The following is a 23,808-nucleotide window of genomic DNA, read 5'->3' as shown; positions in this document are numbered from 1 at the left end:
GATTATCGACTTCCCGGAGAAATGGTGTAATCTAGTTTTCGAGAGCTTGGTATGGGCGAGTTTATTGTATTGCATCTAACAATGCACGGCCATAAAATTATGGGACATGTTGAGATGTATCCGTCTCTTTTACGTTAAATATCTCTCTACTATGCGGGTTCAATTTGACTGTATGCGCTTTGAGTACATTCAATGGATATTTTAGATAATAAAAAAGCTCACATGTTCAGTTATCTTTGGAAAGGGTGGGGGGGGGGGGGGGGGTTGGCTGAGAGGTGAAGGCATGACACTGTGACCCGGAGTCTCTTAAGACCCTTTCGTTTTTTGTTCCTTGGGCAATATTATTAAGCCCCAATTTGTTCAATTTGGACAACAGGGGTAATTCCTGTTGACATCAGTCGCTTGTGTGATGGATTATCTAATATTCCTTCATGGAATGGCTGGGCGAAGGCATCTGACCATGTCGCGCGGAAGGACGTGTTGTTAATATATATATATATATATATATATATATATATATATATATATATATATATATATATATATATATATGAGTGTTGGTGGGTACTTGTAGGTACGAAAGTGCTCGATAATGGTGGTTAGAGCTAATATATAATGTAAATTTTCACTCACATTTTTTTGCCGAGACGACTCGTTTCTGTGTTCCTAACACTTCCTCAGTCGCATAATCCATTTGCAATCTGGATTATTGCAAATGGATTATGCCGACTGAGGAAGTGTTAGGAACACAGAAACGAGTCGTCTCGGCAAAAAAATGTGAGTGAAAATTTACATTATTATATATATATATATATATATATATATATATATATATATATTGTGTGTGTGTGTGTTTGTGTGTGTGTTTGTGTTTGTGTGTGTGTGTGTGTTTAATTGGGCCATCTATCGCAGACTATTTTGAAATCGAAAGTACCTTTTTTTAAAAAGAAAATATTATAATTATTATTTTTTAATATTATACAAGTTGTTGAAAAAGGTCAATCTAAGACTTGTTCATTAAGCTGCCAGGAATTTGAGTGCATTAAATTGCTCTCTCTCTCTCTCTCTCTCTCTCTCTCTCTCTCTCTCTCTCTCTCTCTCTCTCTCTCTCTCTCTCTCTCTCTCTCTTCATACTATGTCTGTATTTCTATCTATGATGCATTCCATCTCTCATGTCTTCCCATATCTTCTCAACTCTTTACATTTTGTGTTCCCCATGTGTGTGTGTGTGTGTGTGTGTGTGTGTGTGTGTGTGTGTGTGTGTGTGACAGTGTTTGTTCGCGCTCTTTCACTGCATTCATTGTTTCCTATCCAACTTACCAATTACCATTTCCCAAGACTACCCCTCTCCTCGTAACACGAGATTGTACAAACATAACACTGACTAGTAAGTTGTACATCATTTTAATAATTTGATTGGGTAGACTGGTAGTCTGATACACATATGATACAATGACTGTTTGATGATACTCTTGATATAATAATGCGATACCTCCTGTTTGTGGGGACTGAACGTCCGTGTAATATTATTTGTAATAGTATATATGTCTATTATACAATTGTATACAAATTTATACACCGGCTACACAGCTGTAGGGGCATGCAGTATACAATGTTAGAGATACGTCTGCATTCTTTAGTTCAAGAGCCAGTTATTAAACGTAACTACTACTACTACTACTACTACTACTACTACTACTACTACTACTACTACTACTACTACTACTACTACTACTACTACTACTACTACTACTACTACTACTACTACTACATTAACTACTACTACTACTACTACTACTACTACTACTACTACTACTACTACTACTACTACTACTACTACTACTACTACTACTACTACTAATAATAATAATAATAATAATAATAATAATAACAATAATGATAATAATAATAATAATAATAATAATCATCATCATCATCAAGAGGAATTTGTTGTACAGGTTTGTAAAACTGAAAAAAAAAAAGAAAATAATATGGAAGAGAAATCTGCATGATAACAAAGTGACATTGTGTATGACGTAGGAAAAACTAAATGTTATTTATTCATTTAAAAAATGTTCCTGAGAACATTGTAATGATTCACATTGTTTTCTTCTCTCTCATTTGTAATAATTCACATTGTTTTCTTTCTCATTTGTAATGATTCACATTGTTTTAATCTCTCTCATTTGTAATAATTCACATTGTTTTCTTCTTTATCATCTACAGAATTTCAAGCCCATCTTTGACCGGGTAAGTCACTATAATTCACTATTAATGATTATTTGAAATTCATGGTTTTTGTAAGTTGTTGCTGGATATAAAAATTTTAAAATGGGATATCCTTGATATGCTTTACTGTACCAGAATTTAAGTGTTTACCGAATGGGTTCAATTTACTTTAACCTAATTAGATTCTTGTTTTTAAAAAAATCTCAACATAATTTCTCTTATTTTCATTTCTACCTTATCTTATGATATTTGTTTTTCCAAGCATTTTCCTTTCCTAATGAGGAAGATCATGTCTGTGTCCTCTTTTTAATATTTTGAATTGTATTTACGACGCTAAGGGATAAAAATCCCAGGTGCAGTTGAAATTTTATCTGACCCGCCTGTCTATCGAGTCGTGATAGGGTAGCTGGGTCTGTTAGATCTGGTGGAAAGTACTTTGCGATAGACTAGCGTCCTATCCAAAGGATAGCAAGCAATTGCTATTGTCCATTTTTACGCTATAGAAAGCGGGATGAACTTCGGCTCCATGAGCCTAATGGTTCTGAAGGACTACTTACCTTGCAAACACGACATTGAGTAGCCTAGGCTCTAAAGGACTACAAAAACACAATAAAAAAATGATATTTACTCATTTGTTTATTTATTTGATCCTTTTTCAGCATGAAAGCGAAGGAATTCCGATTGGAGACTTACGACTGGAGCTGGAGGATGAAGGTCTATTGGAACACATCCCACGTAGGCGCATGGAGTATCTACTTAACCACGCAGATAGGGATAGAGATAGACACATCACATTCAGGGAATTCAGACGTATGGTAGGTGTATTCTGGTGTTTTTATCATGAAATGAAGTAGGACTTAAAGTCTCAGTTCCAGTCAGACGATCCATTAACAATTTTAAAGTATCTACAGGAATTTCAACTCCTGCAGAAATTGTAAATAACATGTAACATGTAGGACGGGACATGACGCCTGTTAGGCAATATTGCATTTTTTTTTTTTTTTCGGACACAGATTGTGCTGTTGACGGCCAGGTACTCATTTTACACCTGAGTACAGTGAGAGAATGTGAGTAAAGAGCCTTTATCAAGGACTTAACCATACATCGAGCGAGGTTCAAACCCAGGACCTTCTGATGCAAAAGTGAGTGTCATACCACAAGACCACATAGTCGCACGTGGTTAGAGGCAAACAGTCAAGGAAATAAAGATTAAATCTTACTAACTTATCGTTATTAAATCTTACTAACTTATCGTTATTAAATCTTACTAACTTATCGTTATTAAATCTTACTAAATTATCGTTATTAAATCTTACTAACTTATCGTTATTAAATCTTACTAACTTATCATTATTAAATCTTACTAACTTATCGTTATTAAATCTTACTAACTTATCGTTACGGTTTTACAGATGACCCACGATCTAACAAGAGAGGAGAGAAGACCTTTTCGCCGTGTCATGAGGGCAGCCATTGCTGACATCATTCCCAAGAGGCAGCGAGAAGACTTTTTAGCAAACTACACTTGTTGTCCACCTCCTTTGTTCATCCCTCTCATTAGTGCAGCAGAAGTGAGTGGGTCATCCATTTTCACTTGATGTATAAGTAGATGAATGAATAAACGAATAAATATAAAGATGAATGAATAATTAAATAAAAAGGTGAATAAATAAATGAATGAATAAATAAAAAGATTAATAAGTAAATGATTAAATGAATGAAAAAATAAATAAATAAATAAATAGATAAATAAACAAATAAAATGATAAATAAATAAACAAATAATTAAGTAACTAAATAAATAAATAGATAAAAAGATAAATAGATAAATGATAATAAATAAATAAATAAATAAATAGATAAAAAGACAAATAGATAAATAATAATAAATATATAAATAAATAGATAAAAAGACAAATAGATAAATAATAATAAATATATAAATAAACAAATAAAACGATAAATAAATAAACATATAATTAAGTAACTAAATAAATAAATAGATAAAATGATAAATAAATAAAGAATAAATAAATAGATGATTATGTCTTTCTCTTTATTTGACCTCTCTGAACCTTTATAAGTCTTTGTTTCTATTTTTTTTCCTTTCTTAAAGTCCACACTTACATTTATTGTTATCTAATTTTACTAATGTGTTTCCAACAGATCGTCATATTCTTCATATATGTAGCTGACCTTGAAGACAAGGGGATTGAAGTGACAGCCACGTCTGGAGTGGCTATGTACAGCCCTCTTGTCTATAAGCCTACCAAAAGACAAGAGGCATGGCGGTTTCTCAGCTACATGCTTATGCACCAAGGGTGAGTTGGATGATATATGATATAATATAATTAAAATTTGAAAAATAAAAAAAAATAAAAAAATTATGCCTTTTGCACCAAGATATCATAAGATATCATCGCCTAGGCATTCCACGAAGGAATATAGATAACTCATCAAACAAGATGTCTGATGTCAACAGGAATCACCCATGTTGTCCAAGTGAGCAAATTGGGGGTTAATAATTTTGCTCAAGGGAAAAAACGAAAGTGCCTGAAGCGGGTCTTGAACCCGGGTCATCCGGATCACAGTGCAATGCCTTAACCACTTGGCCACTTCGCCCCTCCCATACCTGCAATATAGTATAATAATAATAATAATAATAATAATAATAATAATAATAATAATAATAGTAATACAATATATGATTAGTGGTTCTCAAAAACTTCCTAACTCCTAAAGTTCTTTACAAGGGGTCCCAAGCCAACAGCAACATCTGGGATGAGACATGATGCCTGTAAGGCGATATTACAATCTTTTTTCTGACAGAGACAATGCTATTAATGGCCAGGTGCTCAGTTTACACCTGAGTAGGGTTAGAGAATGTAAGGAAAGAGCCTTTTCCAAGAACTCAACTAAACATCATTCAGAGTGGGACTGGAACCCAGGATACCACAAGTCTACATAGCTTTAGATCTTATTTATAGATTAAACTACTGTTTTTTTTTTTTTTCAGGTTTCACTTTATACAAAATAAATATATAAATAAAATAAAATTCCTTTTATTCATGGCATAGGGGCATCGCATAGGGGAAATGTGTCTCTAAGGTCTATTCCAAGGGAAGAATGGAATAACCCAGGCATCAGCTGGAGTGCAGCGCTGCAAATTGAGCTAGAGCAAGGTTATCTGCTCAAGGCCACAGCAGCAGGTGATCGAGCTCGGTACCTTTCAGGTAGAAGTAAAGACTGTATCGCTTCGCCACACTGCTAATAACTGCACCTTAACCCGTCGTTTCTTCATGATGCTTAGAATACCAGCGTTATTCAATCTGATGCATATGTTTTGTTTTATCATTGCAGGTACATGCACATCTTGTTCAACATGATCTTCCAGGTTCTATTTGGCTTACCGTTGGAGGTGGTTCACAAGTGGTGGCGGGTTGGTCTCGTCTATCTTTTGGGCACAATTGCAGGTAATGAGTGCATTTGCGATAATGATGATGGTAGGAATTAATGTAATAACTGTGACCTACCATCTCAAAATCGTACAGTGCAGCTCATATATAAAGAATATATAAAGACATTCAATATAAGGACATCCTCTCAATAGCAGCAAGGCGCGAAAGTCCTATTTATCATAGAAGTAAATGTCAACATAGTGACATACATTTTAGTAACAAAAACAAACCTTGTATTACTTTTGATGATGATGATGTTGATCATGATGATGATAATGATGATGATGATGAAAACAATAATGAACAAAGTAATTTGATTAATAAACTATAACAAATAGAGCCAACTTTGGTTGAAGTGAGACACAGCTCAAATTGCCCAAATTATATTTCGAGACAAGCTAACTTTTTATAAATCTTACAATCAGTCCATTTCAGTTTCCAATAATTAATGACTCTTATTCTTTTTTTTCACTCCTTCTTCACTCCCTTTTCTCCAATCTTGTACAGGATCTCTGGCCCACTCTATATCTGATCACGATGTCGGCCTGGTGGGTGCCAGTGGTGGAGTCTATGCCATACTGGGGGCCCACGTTGCTGCTATTGTCACAGTAAGTAGTTTGGAAAGAAATGAATTAATAAAACAATATATTTTCAAATATAGTAAATTTTAAAAAAGGGAGCTTTTGAAAAGCACAATATCCACTTAATGTTTTAAAAGCATTTAACAAGCGGCCGCAAGGCAACAGCTACATAGTACATAGATAATATGAGATATACTTGTAAGGCACAATTTCTTTTTGACTGACATACTGGCAAGCTTATCATTTTGCACCGGAGTGTAGTGAAAAAATGTATGTGTTACAGGTTGTTTGTATAGGGGTTCAAGGATAACGCTTTGTCCGAAGACAGCAGACAAATGTGGCCTGTAACATAATATAGTAAGAAGGACCCACAGATAGAAGTCTTGGAGCTCACATCATAAGATTATGATGAGCCAAGATAGAGAGAAGAATAGAAAGATATAGAATGACAACGTGAGTCGGCTAGACAGGACAACTTCTGTAAAGGTACACCAAGGAATATATGAGAAGCTGATAAGACGAACATGCCATTGAACTAAACATAAGGAATAACACAAAATTGTGTTAAAACAATTAAACATTTATTACAAAATGATACTTACATTACCAGTTGGCATACTTACAAACACTTAATCACATGGATACATTTTTAAACTACATGGAAAAACCGGTCATCTCCATTTTCACACACAACCTCTCCTCACACGGCATGAACAGGGACTGAACAATAATTCATTCAACCCAAATCCTTGGGTTTAGGCACTTGACCATAGGTGAGGACAACTCTAGAATATGTTAGGAGATGCTATAATATAATAATGCTCTCTCTTAGATCATAACAGTATGAAAGTGCGAGATAAGAATTTTACGAATTTATAATTATAGTTTGTCTTTTTGTTCATTTGTAACACCATGTAATTTTACATTCATTATACACCTTTTGATTTATTGCTATACAAATATGTACATAATCTAAAGTCTATCTACGAAATTTATCCTCATTATTTTACACAGTTTTAATTTTACCACTGGTCATTTATTCTCTTCTAATTTATGCTTTGTGATGTGGTTGCAAATAATTGTTTGGATTTTTATTATGTACCCACACATCTGTACAAAGAATTTCCGAAAGTATGAAAATAAAGTATTATTATTATTTTGCATGGACTCAACGTGTTACACCAATGGGTTACAAGGCTGCTTTTTTCCCTGATGATGGAAACTCTGAAAGAGTGTCTTTGCAGCTAGTTACTTTAGAATAGTAATCATTTAGAGGCATCATACCCATGGAGTTCAAATTTATTCTGGTTTTTGTTGTACTTAACAGACTGTGTGACAATTGCTTGCTATACTAATATGGTAAAGTACTCGCTTCACCAGTAAAGGGACTAATATTGATCACGGGTGCAGTGATGAGATTTTCCTTTCCATCCAGCATTGGGTGTCTTTAAAAAAAAAACAACAACAACAAAAAAGCCCAAAAAACTAAAGCTTTTATAGAGCACAATATCCACTTAACATGCTCAAAGCATCTTACAAAGGATTCCAGCCCACTAGCAGCGCACATCATGTAGGATTAGACTTGACGCCTGTTAGGAGATATGGACTCAACTTTCACTGTTCAGAGTGAGGCTCCAACCTAGCACCTTTCAATCCAAAGGCAAGTGCCGTACCACAAGACCACAGAGATTCAACTTCCCTTTTTTCATTATTTGATGGCTAAATTAGTCGGAAAGTAAAACGTGTTGATCAGGACTCAAAACTTGTTGGTTTACATGTAAATTTAGTGCTTTACCAGTAAAGCAATTCACCCCCTTCTCACTTGATTTTATAGTCCTCAGACTCTCACAAAGCCAGAGTTTATTCCCAGTTTCTGCCACTTTAAAAGGACAGTAACAATTAATTTTTTCCTACCCTTGTGTATGATGTGTTTTTATCGCAAGGTACTTTCCACAAGATCTAATAGATTCAGAGGGGTAATCAACTGTTCTGGAGACAAATACTGGCTTGTGAAGCAAATACTTTACCAGCTGTGCTATTTGGACCCCAAGAGAAAGCACTCTTTTTACTTTATACTCATCATCTTAAAAAAAAAAAAAATTCCCTTTATTCATCCCCAAGGGGAAATTTGTCTTTAGGGTCTATTCCAAGGGAAGATTGGAATAACCCAGGCGTCAGCCGCAGAGCAGCGCCGCAAAGTGAGCTAGGGCAGGGTGACTTGCTCAAGGCCACACAGCGCAGCGGTGGGTGATTGAACTCGGTACCTATCGGGTAGGGAGCAAAGACCGTACCGCTGAGCCACGCTATCCCCTTTTGCATATTTAAAATGAAATCATAATAATATCACCCTCCCCAGAACTGGAAAGAAATGAACTACAAATGCATGGACGCTGACGAGATTGAGGACAATGCATGTTGTGGTATCAGTAGGATTTTACTCAGCGCTCCAGTCCGTCTCTGTATCATCTTGTTGTTGGGTACGTTTATTGTCATGGTTTTTTTTTTAACTTTTATTTTTGGCTGTTTTTTTTGTGTTTTTTTGGCCATATCATTTTTGTCATGTTTTTTTTTTTTAACTTTTATTTTTGGCTGTTTTTTTTTGTGTTTTTTTGGCCATATCATTTTTGTCATGTTTTTTTTTTTTAACTTTTATTTTTGGCTGTTTTTTTTTGTTTTTTTTGGTTTTTTTTTGGCCATATCATTTTTGTTATGGTTTTTTTTTAACTTTTATTTTTGACTGTTTTTTGTTTTGTTTTGTTTTTTCTTTTGTCCAGATCATTTTTGTATTTTTTGCCGGTTTTTTTTCTTTAAATGATTGGGTCTTGATCCCTTTTTTCCTGCTGAAAATGGAAATTGTCAACCTGAATTGTGGGAGAAACCATGAGGATATGAAACTCACATAAGCACCTAAACCTTAATAGGGACATTAAAAAAAAAAAAATCTGAAAAAACAATTAGTGCAATATCCACTAAACGTACTCAAAGCGGTTTACAATGCGTCCCTAATCAACAGTAACACTTAAAATGTAGGACGAGACATGACGCCTATAAGGCGGTATTACAATTTTTTCCAACAGCCAATGCTGTAACAGCCAGGTATTCATTTCACACCTGAGTATGGTGGGAGAATGTGAGTAAAGAGGCTTTTCCAAAGACCAAACTATGCGCTTCTCAGAGTGGGACTCGAACCCATGACCTCTCTCTCTCTCTCTCTCTCTCTCTCTCTCCCTCTCTCTCTCTCTCTCTCTCTCTCTCTCTCTCTCTCTCTCTCTCTCTCTCTCTCTCTCTCTCTTTTTTTTTTTTTTTTTTTCTTCTTCTTCTTCTTCTTCTTCTTCTTCTTCTTCTTCTTCTTTTCTTCTTCTTCTTCTTTTTTGTATCTCTATTAAACAGTGATTATATTATTTACTATGTAAAATGGGTTGCCATCATTTTTGCTGTTATTATTTGTGTGTGTGTGTGTGTGTGTGTGTGTGTGTGTGTGTGTGTGTGTGTTTAAATATTACCATAAAAAGAAAAAAAAAAAAAAAGAAAGAAAAGAAATAATAAACAAAAAAATAGCAATTAAAAATTAATAATACAGAATAGATTGGGGAAAAAAAAACAAACCTTGGTATTTTTTAAAATTATGATTCTATCCTACAGTTGTCCCTGATACCAGTCTAGCTGTGTACAGAAGAATTACAGCCCCTGAGGAATTCAAGGTGGGAGTTACTGCTCACATTGGAGGATTTTTGGCAGGTAAGCGTTGAGGATCAGAAGAGGGAAGAGTTGTAGAAAAAGACAGAAACGAAAGATAATTATAAAAATATTTCAGAAAATATGTAGAAAATGGAAATTAAAAAAAAAAAAACAGGTAAAACCAAATTCCACCAGCACCGCTAGAGGACACAGATCCAAACTCTCCAAGGAAAGGTTTTCTCTAACCCTTAGGCAGAACTTTTTCTCAGTCCGGGTAGTCGACAAATGGAACTCTGCCTGCCTGCTACAGTTGTCGACGCCCCTTCATTGCAGGCATTCAAGTGCTGTCTTGACGCTCATTGTGAAACAGAAAAATACTGTTTATAAAGTTAAATTCAGACACCTCCTTCCACTTTGTGGCATGCCCAATTTTGAGAGACGTGAATTAACCCATAGAGGCCCGCTTCCCCTGGAGTCGCCCGCGACTGTTGAGGCCCGCATCGCCCGTCATCGCCCGCGGCCCCCGAGAAAAAACGGATCATGTTTACTTTGTTATTGCAACGAATCACTTTGTTTTATTCTAAACCGGAAACATCGTAAACGTAATGCGATCGTTCTATTTCCGTTTCCTTTTTACCGCACGTTTATATCGTTGATAGCAAGTGAGTAATCGAATTCAGAAAAATGGCATTCCCGTACTTCACGAGTTTGTTGCGTGGCGCTAGAAATGATGTTTTGGAGAATGGTGTAGAAGATGAAGAGGATTTTGGAAATGAAAGCGATATCGAACTAGAAAGAGAAGATGTAAACAATGGTGGGGATGGACAAGACGAGGCGTTAGCACCCGATCAAGGTGATTCTGACACTGAATCGGAGTCCGAGATTGACGAAAATGACGGGAATGGGGGTGCGGGGAACGAGTTTTTTTTTTAAATATTTTTTTCCCCAATTTATTGAAATCAAAACATGTCATGTTATATATCATTCGAAAGCAAATTTATCTGGCTATAAAAAGGAATTAAAATTATAATTTTATGTCATTTGGTGCTCGTTTAATAATTTTTTAACTTTGTGTTGGTATTATTTTGTTAAGAGTTATGCCCCTTACACTGGGCCTCAGGGGGATTTTTTTTAGTAAACACCGGGCCTCTATGGGTTAAATATGTTCACGAATGCACAAGAGCAGATAAAAGGCTGTAAAAGCCTACATAAATGTGGACTTATATCATATCATCATCAAATTAATGAATTGAAGGCTGGCTTTCCAAAACTCGCAATTTCGATTTTTCTACTTTTTGAGATGTTCCATCCATGAGAAAAAATGAACCATAAACTATTTTTTAGCATCAAATGGCACAAGAATTTCCCTAGATTTGTGCGAATTTATAGTTTAAATATGGTAAATAATAGACTGAGTGAGAAATTATAGGGGAGATAATCCTCAATATCTCAAAATGGAGAAAAATGGAGTTATGGAGTTTTTGGAGACATCAATGAGAATTGTGTTTACAACAAGAATGTTCTATTGACAACCAAAACAGTTTGATTAAAGATTAAACTATACCTTTATAAAAAATTATTACAATATATATTGGCATGTTCTGTATTTTTTCATCCTTTTTTTAGGTCTCATGTTGGGAATTGTCATTCTGAAGAACATTCGAGAGTTGGCATGGGAGAAAACATTAGGATGGGTAACTCTGGCCATTTATTTGACTTTTGTTGCCCTTGCCTGCATCTTCAATGCCCTTTACGACGGATACCCTGAAACAGAATGGTAGATAGAAGGAGGAGAAAAAGACGATCTAGAAGGAATAATGAGATTTGAGATTGTGCCTTCGCAAAGTTTTGGATTAGATAGATACTTTACATTTACAATCACAAACAGGCTCTCTGAACTTGGATTGTCTTGCTTTATATATGACCCCTCGCCTCGAAACGGTATTAAGTCGGGATGATTAAGATGCTGAAAATGGAATTTGTAGCCAGAAATATCATGCTTAAGTTGAGTATATATGCTTTATAGAGGAGAAGGAGTATCATATTTTACTGTGCTAAATACCAATGTTTCATATTTTTGACCAGTTTAACTATAATTTAACTTTTTAGAATCTGGTCCATCCTGACTTAATACCATTTTGAGATGAAGGGTCACGTATAGTAATAAAATACATTTGTATCTATGCTTTCCATGCAAAATCATCTGAAAATGCTTACATAATATGTACGTGCTTATGTAATTATGTCATACGTTTAGAGCAGCGGGGACTGCCTGAAACCTGGGAGCGAAAAAATTCTCTAAGGTGAAAATGGAAAGGCTTTGGACGGAAACAGTTGTTCAAACAATGGATGTTTTGGGTACAAACCCGTCGTACGTTGAAAACAAATAAAACAAAACAAAACTTAAGAGAATTGTCGTTTGTGTTCTCCTCAGTGGTTGGAGAATGAATTCATTTTCTAACCAGTGAGGAGAATACAACAAACGACAATTCTCACTATATTCTATTTTATTTGTGTTCAACATTCCTTTGCTTATTATTTTCTGATCAAGGGTTTATACCCGAAATGTCTATTATTTGTATTTTTTCCATCCGAAGCCTTTTCATCTTCACATTTTCGTTATCATAATATATGGTTTGTAATCTCGATACATTCATTTACAAATTTCAACATCAACCTCATCATTTTATGCTTATTACTTATGAATAAATTTTCCCCCTCTTTTTCTATTCTTTTTTTTTTTTTTTTTTTTTTTTTGGTATAGTTAAAAATACACAGGCAGGTTTGATTGGACTCTGAGCCTAACATTGAATCTTTCCATTTTCACTTTTCTTCTTTATTTTTTAAAATACTTTGATCGCCTCCCTTTCCCCTACAACTTTTGATATTTATTCGGTTCATCAAGGTTAAGTGGTCATAATCTATTTAATTTTAACAAATTTTGTCTTTTAGGTAGAAAACAATTTAAACTATTGTTTGTTGCAGCATCGCATAAAAATGTGTATTTTAAGATATTTTTTAAATTTTGCTTTTATTCAAGTACACACTTAATCTTATTACTTATCATCATTATTGATGTTTTTGTCAAACCCGATGAGGCATTGAATTTCTGTGAACAGTAAGTAAATTTGGAGTCATTCACAATTATTTGCTTGATTACTTGATTTGGAAGCCTTTTACTCCTCAATGAACAGACTGTTTTGCCTCAGCTAATTTGACCAAAAGGTAACAGTGTTGTTTCTGTGAAAAAAAATAATCATAGAAGTGTCTTTTAGACCTCATGTCTTGTATTACAAGCTAAGCATAGATACGTTTTCTTTTGACATATTTTGAGATAGCTACTTATAATCTATTTCTTGCTTGTTTTCTTATTAGAGTACAAACAAGTTGTTGTCACAACTTCAAAGATTTTCAAATTCTACGGAAGACTAAAATTTATTTACTGGTCACAGAAAGAAAGATCACTCTAACGTGCCATTTGTAGATGATGCGGTCATTTCCTGTTTTCTGTCTTGTATACCGTGGGTCCATTCTAAAGTCTACATTTTAGTTAAAGTCTACATTTGTCTATTTAATTTTCATCATTTATTTGAATGATTTTAAAACCACTGAATAATTTATTTTATAAATTTGTGTTTCGTTTCTTTTAATTTGTATTCTATGTAATGGATATTCTTTTATACAGAAAAATGGAAATTATTAGGTTTTAAAATTGATGTAAATTTGTTTATAAATTAATATTATTTTTGTAACAATTTATTATATTATATAATATTTATATTATGTTAAAGATTATATTATCGGAATATGGAGATTTGCCTTGGTATCAAGGGGACAACATGTTGTCAACCTTTACTACCTCTCCTGCTACATTTTATGCTGTCATCTTAGATTATTTGTGTCCTACCACCTCAAACTGGTATTACGTTGGAATGGACTTGATGCGAAACATTGGAACTAAAAAATATGAAACTTGGGTTAAATTTTTTTTCATTATTGAGACTAATTTTTTTTTTTAAATAAAAGATATCACGCCCTTTACGCACAATTAGATCCTGTTGCCAAGGCATACCATGAAGGTGTAATCAAGATGTCTGATGTCAACAGGAATCACCCGCGTTATCCAAAGTGAGCAACGTGAGGGTTAATCATCTTCATAAACTGCATAAAATTAAAATGTTTGATATTTCTGATTATTTGGCCTCATCTTTAATTTTTGGCATCTTCCTCATCCTGACGTGATACCAGATTGGACGCCATCATTTGGCTGATATATTATTTTGGACTGAGTTAACTTCATGACTTGTTGAATTGCTCATTACGCTCATTAATTCATTCAGTATCACATTATTTATTTACAATGTATTTTTTTTTTAAATTTTTATCATTTGTTTAAACAAAAAAAAAAAAATAATGAGAAGTCTTCAAATTAATAGTTAATACTTACCTCTAAGAGAAATGTAGAATATTTCTAGATTCTACTCCTGCGCAATTTGATGATAATGTCTTGAAGAATTATATAATACTGCTTTGATATGCATCATGTTTTCAGGGTTTAAAAATCAATTTTGATGCCTTGCTTATTTATATCAATACATTATTATTTTACTCAGGCAGTTGTAAATTATACGCTTTGTTCTTTTTCTCCCATTTGATGTGAAGGGATTTGATTATTTACGAAATGTTTTGTTTTTAATAACAGCTGAAAGATGGTTGGTTGAAACACAGCAATCCATCACAGGTGTTTATGCTCCCAATTTGGAAAGTATTTTTTTGCTTTCTTTTCCTGTTTTATTTTTCTCTAATGATCTGATTTGTTGTTTTAAATCGCAAAATAAATAAATAAATAAATAAATAAATAAGAGATAAATGAATAGATAAATGTCATAGTCTGTCATGTCATTCTCTGTGAGTGTTATTGTCATATTTAAACTAATTTTTATTCATGTGTGTTAATCTATCTTAAAATGTAAGCAATGGAATTGTACTTGTGATGTCAGATTTAAAAGGGGATGTTGGTGAGGGGAAGTTCATGGAGGATTTCAACTACTTTCAATGTTTCAATGATGTACTGTTAGTGTTAGTTCTGTTTAAATTCCTTGATGGCGTTCCTTACCTCCCATAATGGGCAGGGAGGTACATACTGTGTCTTCTCTCCTCCTATATCTGTTCTCCAACATGCTTTCTGTCTTTGTATTGGAATGAGATTACTTGGTTTTGTCTTGGTCGTGACCGGATACTCTGGCTGGGAGGGAAACAGTCAATTGCATAGTTCAAGTTTTGGGAGTTGATATTTTTTCCTTGTAAATCATCTCTCTGTTATGCACTGTATTATTTTTTGTTATATATATATATATATATATATATATATATATATATATATATTAATATATGATTTGTAAACATTTGAGTGTATTTCTCTTAGTGGGGACCTGTGCTTGTGTCTGGATGAGACATTTAGGTGATCTCAAACTAAGTACCAACCTGTTTAAATTCCTACATATTATTGATTGTTCTACAATAAAATAACATGCCATTTAACTTAAGAGTTAGTACCTATGATACTCAAATGTTTGGTTTCTATTTATTACTGTCATAGCAAAACCATTTTTACAATTTATCTTTGATATGTCACACACAAAGTCCATTAATGGTAGTTTTGTGAATGAATCAAAAGACCCCATTTATTCTCTTGTATTTATAGGCAATAGTCAGTTGTTTTTTTTGTTTGTTTGTTAAGTAATCTATATATATGACTTTGTATATGTTGAATAAGACTAAAATGAAATCTTTGACTCTTAGCTCTATAGTGTTCAATGTGAATGAAAAGAGAACGAAATTGTTTGACAGGAACATGAGAGAGTTTAAAGGTCATTTCAATATTTTGGAAAAAGAAATGTTAGTGTAAACATGATCATTATGTTAATAACAAGACGAGCAATGGATGGTTATGTAAGAAAAGATTATCCAAGTTTAAGATTTTATTTTCTTTATTATAAATGAAAAGTTATTCTTGTTTTATTTTTATTGTGATGATGATTGTTTCTTGATTGTTATCTACTTTAACTCACTGTGATTGTTTTTGCCTTAAATTAAAGAATGGAGAGTTTGAAATGTATTTTATTGTAATGTTTGATTAGATAATCTGAATAAGATAATTTACCAGGGGGATTGGGTAAGGCTGGGGAATTTTTGCTGCAGAGAATTGTAAGGAAAGCTCTTTCACTTTCTTCTCATTGCATGTATTGTAGATCTCACTTTAAATTTTGGCTGTTTAATAATTTTTGTTATATTGATCGACAAATTCATTAAAAGGCTGGATTTTTATATTATTGCCACTACCTGTTGGGCATTTCCTTGCTTGTCATGTATACAGATTCAGTTGGTCTGTAGGTTACATATATTTTTGTAGTCACATTTGGATTATTGGGAGAAATTCAGATCTTTTCAACCAAATTCAAATGAAGATTAGTAGTAGTATTATTGTAATAATTCATTAAACTAAATGGCATTATATCTAAATCATTTGATTAATGGAGATGAGGGTGATCTTGAAATTTGATTTTTCCTAAAAAAATGTATAGATTTTTTGTTTCGTGGTATGTGGCAAGTCTACTTTTTTGGTTAGCCAGGCCTATCCTTAACTATCAGTCCTTACAATCACGAGAAGACCTCAAGTCTGCTGAGCCGTGGTTGTTTTTGCAAGGACTGTTTATTGTTAGGATTAATATCATATTTACAACACCATGTAACTATTATTGGATCATCCCAATTCATTCTAAATAAAGTAAATAAATCACTGGTTGTAGGAGCATTATTATCCACAGGCTCAAACCCTAACCCAATAGTATTTTGTTTAAATCTACCTCCAAAAGTAGAAAATGTTCTCTCTCCATTTTGGCATCAATTTATGGATTGCCTTTGAGTATTCTAATTATTATGATTATAATCTATAGATTGATTTCTTTTAAAACTATGCCTATTTATAGTTGATAATGGTTCTAGGTGCCTGATCAAAAACATCTAACACTTGCGTATTGTAATAAATCATATTCAAATTATTGATTTTACGCCTCCAGCGAAATAACACAAACTTTGCTGTTTCAAATAACTGCAGAGTTTTTACGCTGAGACTACATCATATACGCTGCCATTTTTCTGGTACTGAGATAAAATAGTTTTGCCTGGATTTTTGTTTTACCTTTTTTTATTTCTTTTTTGCTGAAAGTGAAGCAAGATTTACAGTGACCATCTCCTGTGTAGTGCATTGTTGGACAAAACTATTGTGCGTGGTCTCTTGCTATCAAGATGGACAGAGTACTTTTGTACACAAAGGACGGTAGAAAATCCTGGGTTGGCCATCACAGCATATCATCGAAGGATGGCCACTGTTATCATGCACTGTTTTTATAAGAAGTTATTTTTTTCCCCTTTTGAATCATCTCTTGGTTTTGTGTCTAATGTCTATATATGATATAGATAGAATGAATATGACGTTACTCAGGTCTTTGTTATTGTTTTTTGCCACCCACGTTTATGAGTAATTCTCCCTAAACTGTATTAACCAGACTGTAGATCTTCATGGTTACACATAGTTTTGTGTGTTAGTCCGTTATACTTCCGGATGGCAATGTTGTGAGCTTCTTAGCCAAGCGCATATTATCTATATATTATATGTGAATCAGATCTTGTATTGTATGTGTTAAGTATTATATACAAGTATTAGATAATAATAGTAATAGTACATAGGTATATATTTTCATGTTTGGGTAAAGATCCAGGAGAGGCCATGATTTATAGCTCAGACTAAATGCAGAGGTACATTTCTTCTATCACCGACTTCTGTTCCCCCTTTTTAATTTTATGCCATAATCGCCCTTTTTTCTGGCACTCAAATGACCATTAAGTGTCACCTGGAACATAAATCCCTAAAAATAAAATCTAAAACTTCTCTAAGCCCATTTTTAGATCTCACAGAGTGTCTTCCCAACAATAAAATATTTTTATCAGCTGATATCACAGTATTACACCCCAGAGTTTTATTTTCAAAGACGGTTACCAGACCAGACTTTTGATTTAGACATGAATTATTGATATTGCAGAGCCATATAAAATGAGTTTCATCTAATATAAATAGAGATTTGATTGATATCAATATTGTGATATACCACACCGTTTAAACTGTTTTAAAAATTGTTTGGGTTAATAAAGGTGTTATGAAAAAAAATAAATCTTTTTTCTCCAGCACGCCTTAGTCTTTTGAAATAAATCTTGAGCATTATCAGATTTGAAATGGGTCATAGCCCTACTAGTATGCCATGAAATGGGTCATAGCCCTACTAGCACGCCATGAAATGGGTCATAGCCCTACTAGTACGCCATGAAATGGGTCATAGCCCTACTAGTACGCCATGAAATGGGTCATTGCCCTACTAGTACGCCATGAAATGGGTCATAGCCCTACTAGTACGCCATGAAATGGGTCATAGCCCTACTAGTACGCCATGAAATGGGTCATAGCCCTACTAGTACGCCATGAAATGGGTACAATTTGAAACTAAAATGTATTATTTTTTACAAAAGTTTATGAATTAAAAAATAATATTTACAACTTGTTATTTACAATGTTTTAATTTTATACATTTTTTTTCGGGGGAAAACGGGTATGTTATTATACTGCTGTTTTTCATGGAATATGTTTTGCTATTTATGCTCCATACAGCTTTTTTTCTTCTTTCGTATTTTCTTTTTCTTTTCTTTTTTTTTTAAATTTTGCTATTTTCCTTTCTTTGTAAACAATTTTTCTATCCTTTCAAAGTGATTTAAAATAAACTTTTTATGTATGTTTTATTAAAGAATGTCATTTCGGACCAATTCAAACTACAATCCACTGGGTGGGGTTCCTACCTCCCATAGCGGGCAGGGGGGTACATGCTGTGTCTTCTATCCCCTTATATCTGTTTTCCAACATGCTTTCTGTCTTTTGTCTTGGAATGTGATTACTTGGTTTTGTCCTGGCACTGGCCGGAGTCCTGGCTGGGAGGTAAACAGTCAAATGCATCGTTATTGTTTTGGGAGATGATATTTTTTTCCTTGTAAATCATCTCTCTGTTATGTATTATTATATTTGTTATTTTAACTGTATAATGTAAGCATTTGAGTGTGTTCCTCTTTGTTGGATTTTGTGCTTGTGTCCGGTTGAGACTTGTAGGTGGTCTCAAACTAAGTACGTTGATAGTGTGCTCTTGGAATCTACATCTGATCCCTATTTGCTCCCAGTTCCCCTATGTCTTACTTTTCCTTGGGTGCTTTATTTGTAGTTCTAGAACTTTTTACTATCCCATTTTCTTCCTTTTTACTGGCGCTGATATAACCTAAATGTGTTGCAAGCGCCGTAAAACCCTTAAACACAAACTAACAAACAAACTACAATCCACATTACATTGCACATAGAGCATGACCTAGTTATGATTATGCGCAATACAAGTGCTTTATATAGTAAAAGTAACAACAGTAATTATGATAATAATGATTATAACAATAATAATAACACTATTTTTTTCATATTAATGCTTTGATAAGATACTCAACATCATCAAACCTGATTGAATTAGTCCACTTGATTGTGCACTCCGTTCACACAGTATAACACCCAGTGATAACATTGCAATATTATTGTTATGTGTGTGTGCATCCATCAGACATTTTCCTATTTAACTACCACATTGAATAGCGATCTCCTTGGAGAAGGGCCAGAAAGCTCTCTCTCTCTCTCTCTCTCTCTCTCTCTCTCTCTCTCTCTCTCTCTCTCTCTCTCTCTTTCTCTTACCCCCGCTCTCTCTCTCTCTCTCTCTCTCTCTCTCTCTCTCTCTCGTTTGTTCACGTTGTGTAGGGTGCTTTGATCATTACAGTGTATGGTGGAGTGGGAAGTTTGCCTTTTGGCCTAATGGTACGGAAAGGGATGGCTACCTGAATCCAGTCACTCATAGAAACATTCTTACATATAATTATGTATGTCAAAGTGATACGAGGCTGCTAGAACCTGTGGACTGTAAAAAGTATTAAATAATAATGAATATAACAGCTTAAAAAAAAAAAACAAAATACCAAACACGGAACGTTTCGGACTCAAAACCCCTCAAATAAAGACATATATACATTACTAAATTCCAGACCTACAAAATGTCTCTGTCGTCCATCTGGAATTTAGTAATGTATTTATTGTTTTTGTTGTTTGCTAATAACGCTTTTGAGTTCGAAACGTTCTGTGTTTGGTATTTTGTTCTTTTTTTTTTAAGCTGTTATATTCATTATTTGTTTATTACTTTTTACATATAATTTTGTACACGTGCGGACACCAATCAAAGTTGAGAAAATACTTAAAAATTAAATAATTTGATTTTTTTTCTGTTTCCGGAAGTTTTAAATTGCTTTCTATGTTTTATTATTATTTTTAAAAATATAAAATTGGCATTATAAAATTATGTTAAGATTTAACACTTCAATGTTTCAATTGATTTTCATATTTTTATATTTTTAATTACATGTTTACTTTGAACAAGTTGTTACTCTTGAATTTGTTATGAAATGACAGAACCACCAAGTTTCACTGTGTTTGTCACATGTTTCTTTCCTTTTCGACATTCAAAAGAAAATTCGTCATATTTTTAAAAATGTAAATGTATTCTAATGGGTTTTCTTCTAAGAGAGAGAGAGAGAGAGAGAGAGAGAGAGAGAGAGAGAGAGAGAGAGAGAGAGAGAGAGAGAGAGAGGGGGGGGGGGGGGGGATGGTAGCCTTTTGAAAGATACATTGGTGTCAATATGTATGTTGTTGTTATTGCTGTTGTCCAAAACACAATTTCAGGTTTATTGTGTGAATGTCGTGATTAAGTTTTTATAAAGATCTTAAAAAGTTCATTTAAAACAGTGCCAGGCAAAGTCGAGAGAAAAATACAAGAAAGAAACAAACCGTATCACGAGGCAGGTTGATGTTTTGATATGGCTTTTATTTCTTGTATTTTTCTCTCTTCTGCTTTGTCTGGCATGCACTGTTTGTTTCTTAAACACTTTTTCAGATCTTTATCTCTCACCAGTGCCTGCTCCTTAACTTGTCACTTTAATTTTTTATGCTCTCTCTTTTTTTTTTTTTTAAATACTTGCTTTAAGTTGTATGTCCAATAGGGAATGAGATTAGCGGAAGAGTAGCGTCCCTTGATTGGATGTCACCCATAGTCTGTGACGTCACCGGTGGAAAAGTTATTAGAGAGAGAACGCCATGTTGGTTGTGCGTGCGCATGCGTCTCTCGTCCTCCCCGCGAAGACGAGAGACGCATGCGCACAACCAACATGACGTTCTCTCTCTAATAACTTTTCCACCGGTGACGTCACAGACTATGGGTGACATCCAATCAAGGGACGCTACTCTTCCGCTAATCTCATTCCCTATCGTATAACGTGACATTTATTTATTAATTGATTTTAGCTTTTACCAATTGATGTAATGATTTGACAAAAGAAATGCTATTTTTTAAATATTTTTTATTCTTGCTATTTTAAAATTTTGCTTTGCATAAATACCAGACCAAGATTTTGCCATTGAATAGTCTGAAGTCTGCATACCCAAATGCTGCCATTGCTTTCCTCTATAACTATAACACTAACGACTAAACCCTTTCTACATCACATTACAAATTGGACACTTCGGTTCGAGCTAAAATCTCATGCCAGTCAACCCTGCCAGTAATTTTACTTAACTGTCGATGTTTTATTTACACACCGACTTGAATTATTTACTGTAAAACTCAATCGTAAATAAAATTAGGAAAAAAAAAGTAAGAAAAAGGATTAACATATGGATAAAAAAAGGGGGGTAAAAAAACCAAAAGAAAATTGTTTGTTGAACACATTTACAACTCATCCATCTGAAATTGTATCTGGGTGGGGATCCTGACCTCCCATAGCGGGCAGGGAGGTACATACTGTGTCTTCTATCCCCATATATCTATTTTCCAACATGCTTTCTGTCTTTGTCTTGGAATGAGATTGCTTGGTTTTTTTTCCTGGCCCTGGTCAGAGTCCTGGCTGGGAGGGAAACAGTCAAATGCATAGTTATTGTTTTGGGAGGTGATATTTTTTTCCTTGTAAATCATCTCTCGGTTATGCATTGTATTATGTTTAGTTTACATATTATATTATATGATTTGTAAGCATTTGAGTGTGTTCCTCTTAGTTCGGGCCTGTGCTTGTGTCTGGATGAGACTTGGGTGATCTCAAACTAAGTACTTTGACGGTGTGCTCTTGGAATCTACACCTGTTCCCTATTTGAACCAATTCCCCTTTGTCTCACCTTTTCTTTTGTGCTTTAATTGTAATTCAAGAACTTTTTACTGTCCCATTTTCTTCCTTTTTACTGGCGCTTATATGACCTTAATGTGTTGCAAGTGCCGTAAAACCCTTAAAAACAAACAAAACAAACTGAAATTGTATAAATCTGACGGATTTAAAGACTTTCAGATTTATTTTTGCCTTTTTGGTGTTTTCTGAACATTTAATTTTATTTTTACAATTTAAAATTCAAATTACTTTTCTGGCTGGCCTGATTTTCATTGACTTTGATCAACGTACACATATTTTCAGGTCTGATAACTGAACACAGTTATTGGCTTGACTTAGCATTGTTGTAATGGACGTATTTTGCGTTGCTTCGAGGGTATTTCCATTACAATACTGACTGAACCCATTACAATATTATTATTATGGGTTATCAGACCTTTAAATAAGTACACATCGACTTTGATCCATGTGCAATTATCACACATCAGACTCCCTTGGATAAATTTCTATTGATATAAACTTCTTGTCGATTTGATTTTCCTCATTAATCGAGTCATTGTGTATGTAATTAGGTCATCACATCATTTTTACTATTATTACTGCTGGTTCTGCTAATTGTATCCAATAATGATATAATTTATAATAATATCGCTTTTTGTTGTTGTTCTTGCCTTTTATTTTCATGACTCACTTGCCTTTGGACCATGTCACGTGGTAAAAAAAATAAAATCTTTTCTGTTATAGTAAATTAAAACTGAACTTTAAAAAATCAAACATGCTTTTGGCCCGTTTTTTACGCATTGTGATTAATTTACGTTTTATGATTGAAATGCCCTCTGATTCCTCACGGACACAATAACCATCTGCTAGATGGGGTTTTTGTCCTCTCATAGTGGGTAGGGAGGCACATACTGTGTCTTCTATCGCTCCATATATTATGTTTTTCAAGTTGCCTTACGACTTTGTCGTGGAATGAAATTAGTTGATTTTGTCCAAACCCTGGCTGGAATCCTTAACTGGGGTTTTAAAAGTCAACTGTATACAAGTATAGTTTTTGGAGACGGTATTTTCCCCATTTTCCCTGTTGTGTGCTGACAGACGACAGAAACGATCTTTTGTGTTGATGAAATGCCACAGGGGATTAAGTAAGTAAACCATCCGGACATAAAACTGTCTTGAGATGTTTGTTCTATCACCATTTTCCACCCGATGATTTATCTGTCCTTCCTGGGTGGGGTTCCTGACAACCCATAGTGGGCAGCTGGGTGGGGTTCCTGACCTCCCATAGTGGGCAGGGGGGTACATACTGTGTCTTCTATCCCCTTATAACAGTTTTCCAACATGCTTTCTGTCTTTGTCTTGGAATGAGATTACCTGGTTTTGTCCTGGCTCTGGCCGGATACCCTGGCTGGGAGGGAAACAGTCAAATGTATAGTTAGTTTTGGGAGATGATATTTTTTTTCCTTGTAAATCATCTCTCTGTTATGAACTGTATTATGTATTATCTATATTTTATTTGTAAACATTTG

The 23,808-nt window shown here is 34.1% G+C and overlaps 1 protein-coding gene across 2 annotated transcripts in view; it reads left to right on the top strand.

Annotated features, from left to right (window-relative positions):
• The window catches only part of LOC144979541 (rhomboid-related protein 2-like), a 48,629-nt gene extending 25,576 nt beyond the window's left edge, over positions 1-23,053 (top strand). Inside the window, exons 3-11 of one of the 2 annotated variants that reach the window (XM_078926254.1) lie at positions 2,227-2,250; positions 2,889-3,044; positions 3,642-3,800; positions 4,396-4,550; positions 5,590-5,702; positions 6,195-6,295; positions 8,625-8,745; positions 9,911-10,006; positions 11,573-23,053. In XM_078926254.1, coding sequence (XP_078782380.1) covers positions 2,227-2,250; positions 2,889-3,044; positions 3,642-3,800; positions 4,396-4,550; positions 5,590-5,702; positions 6,195-6,295; positions 8,625-8,745; positions 9,911-10,006; positions 11,573-11,727 — 1,080 coding nt within the window. In that variant the 3' untranslated portion in view covers positions 11,728-23,053. Of the gene's footprint in view, positions 1-2,226; positions 2,251-2,888; positions 3,045-3,641; positions 3,801-4,395; positions 4,551-5,589; positions 5,703-6,194; positions 6,296-8,624; positions 10,007-11,572 lie in introns of those variants that run through there. The other variant, XM_078926253.1, reaches the window with a different exon arrangement.
• The last annotated feature ends 755 nt before the right edge of the window (positions 23,054-23,808 follow it).

This window comes from Berghia stephanieae, chromosome 9 (genome assembly GCF_034508935.2).
Source record: "Berghia stephanieae isolate SIO BIC M18660-M18661 chromosome 9, UCSD_Bste_1.3, whole genome shotgun sequence".
NCBI lineage: Eukaryota > Metazoa > Mollusca > Gastropoda > Nudibranchia > Aeolidiidae > Berghia > Berghia stephanieae.
The sequence above is the reverse complement of the archived record's forward strand: the minus strand, read 5'-3'. Positions and strand labels throughout refer to the sequence as shown.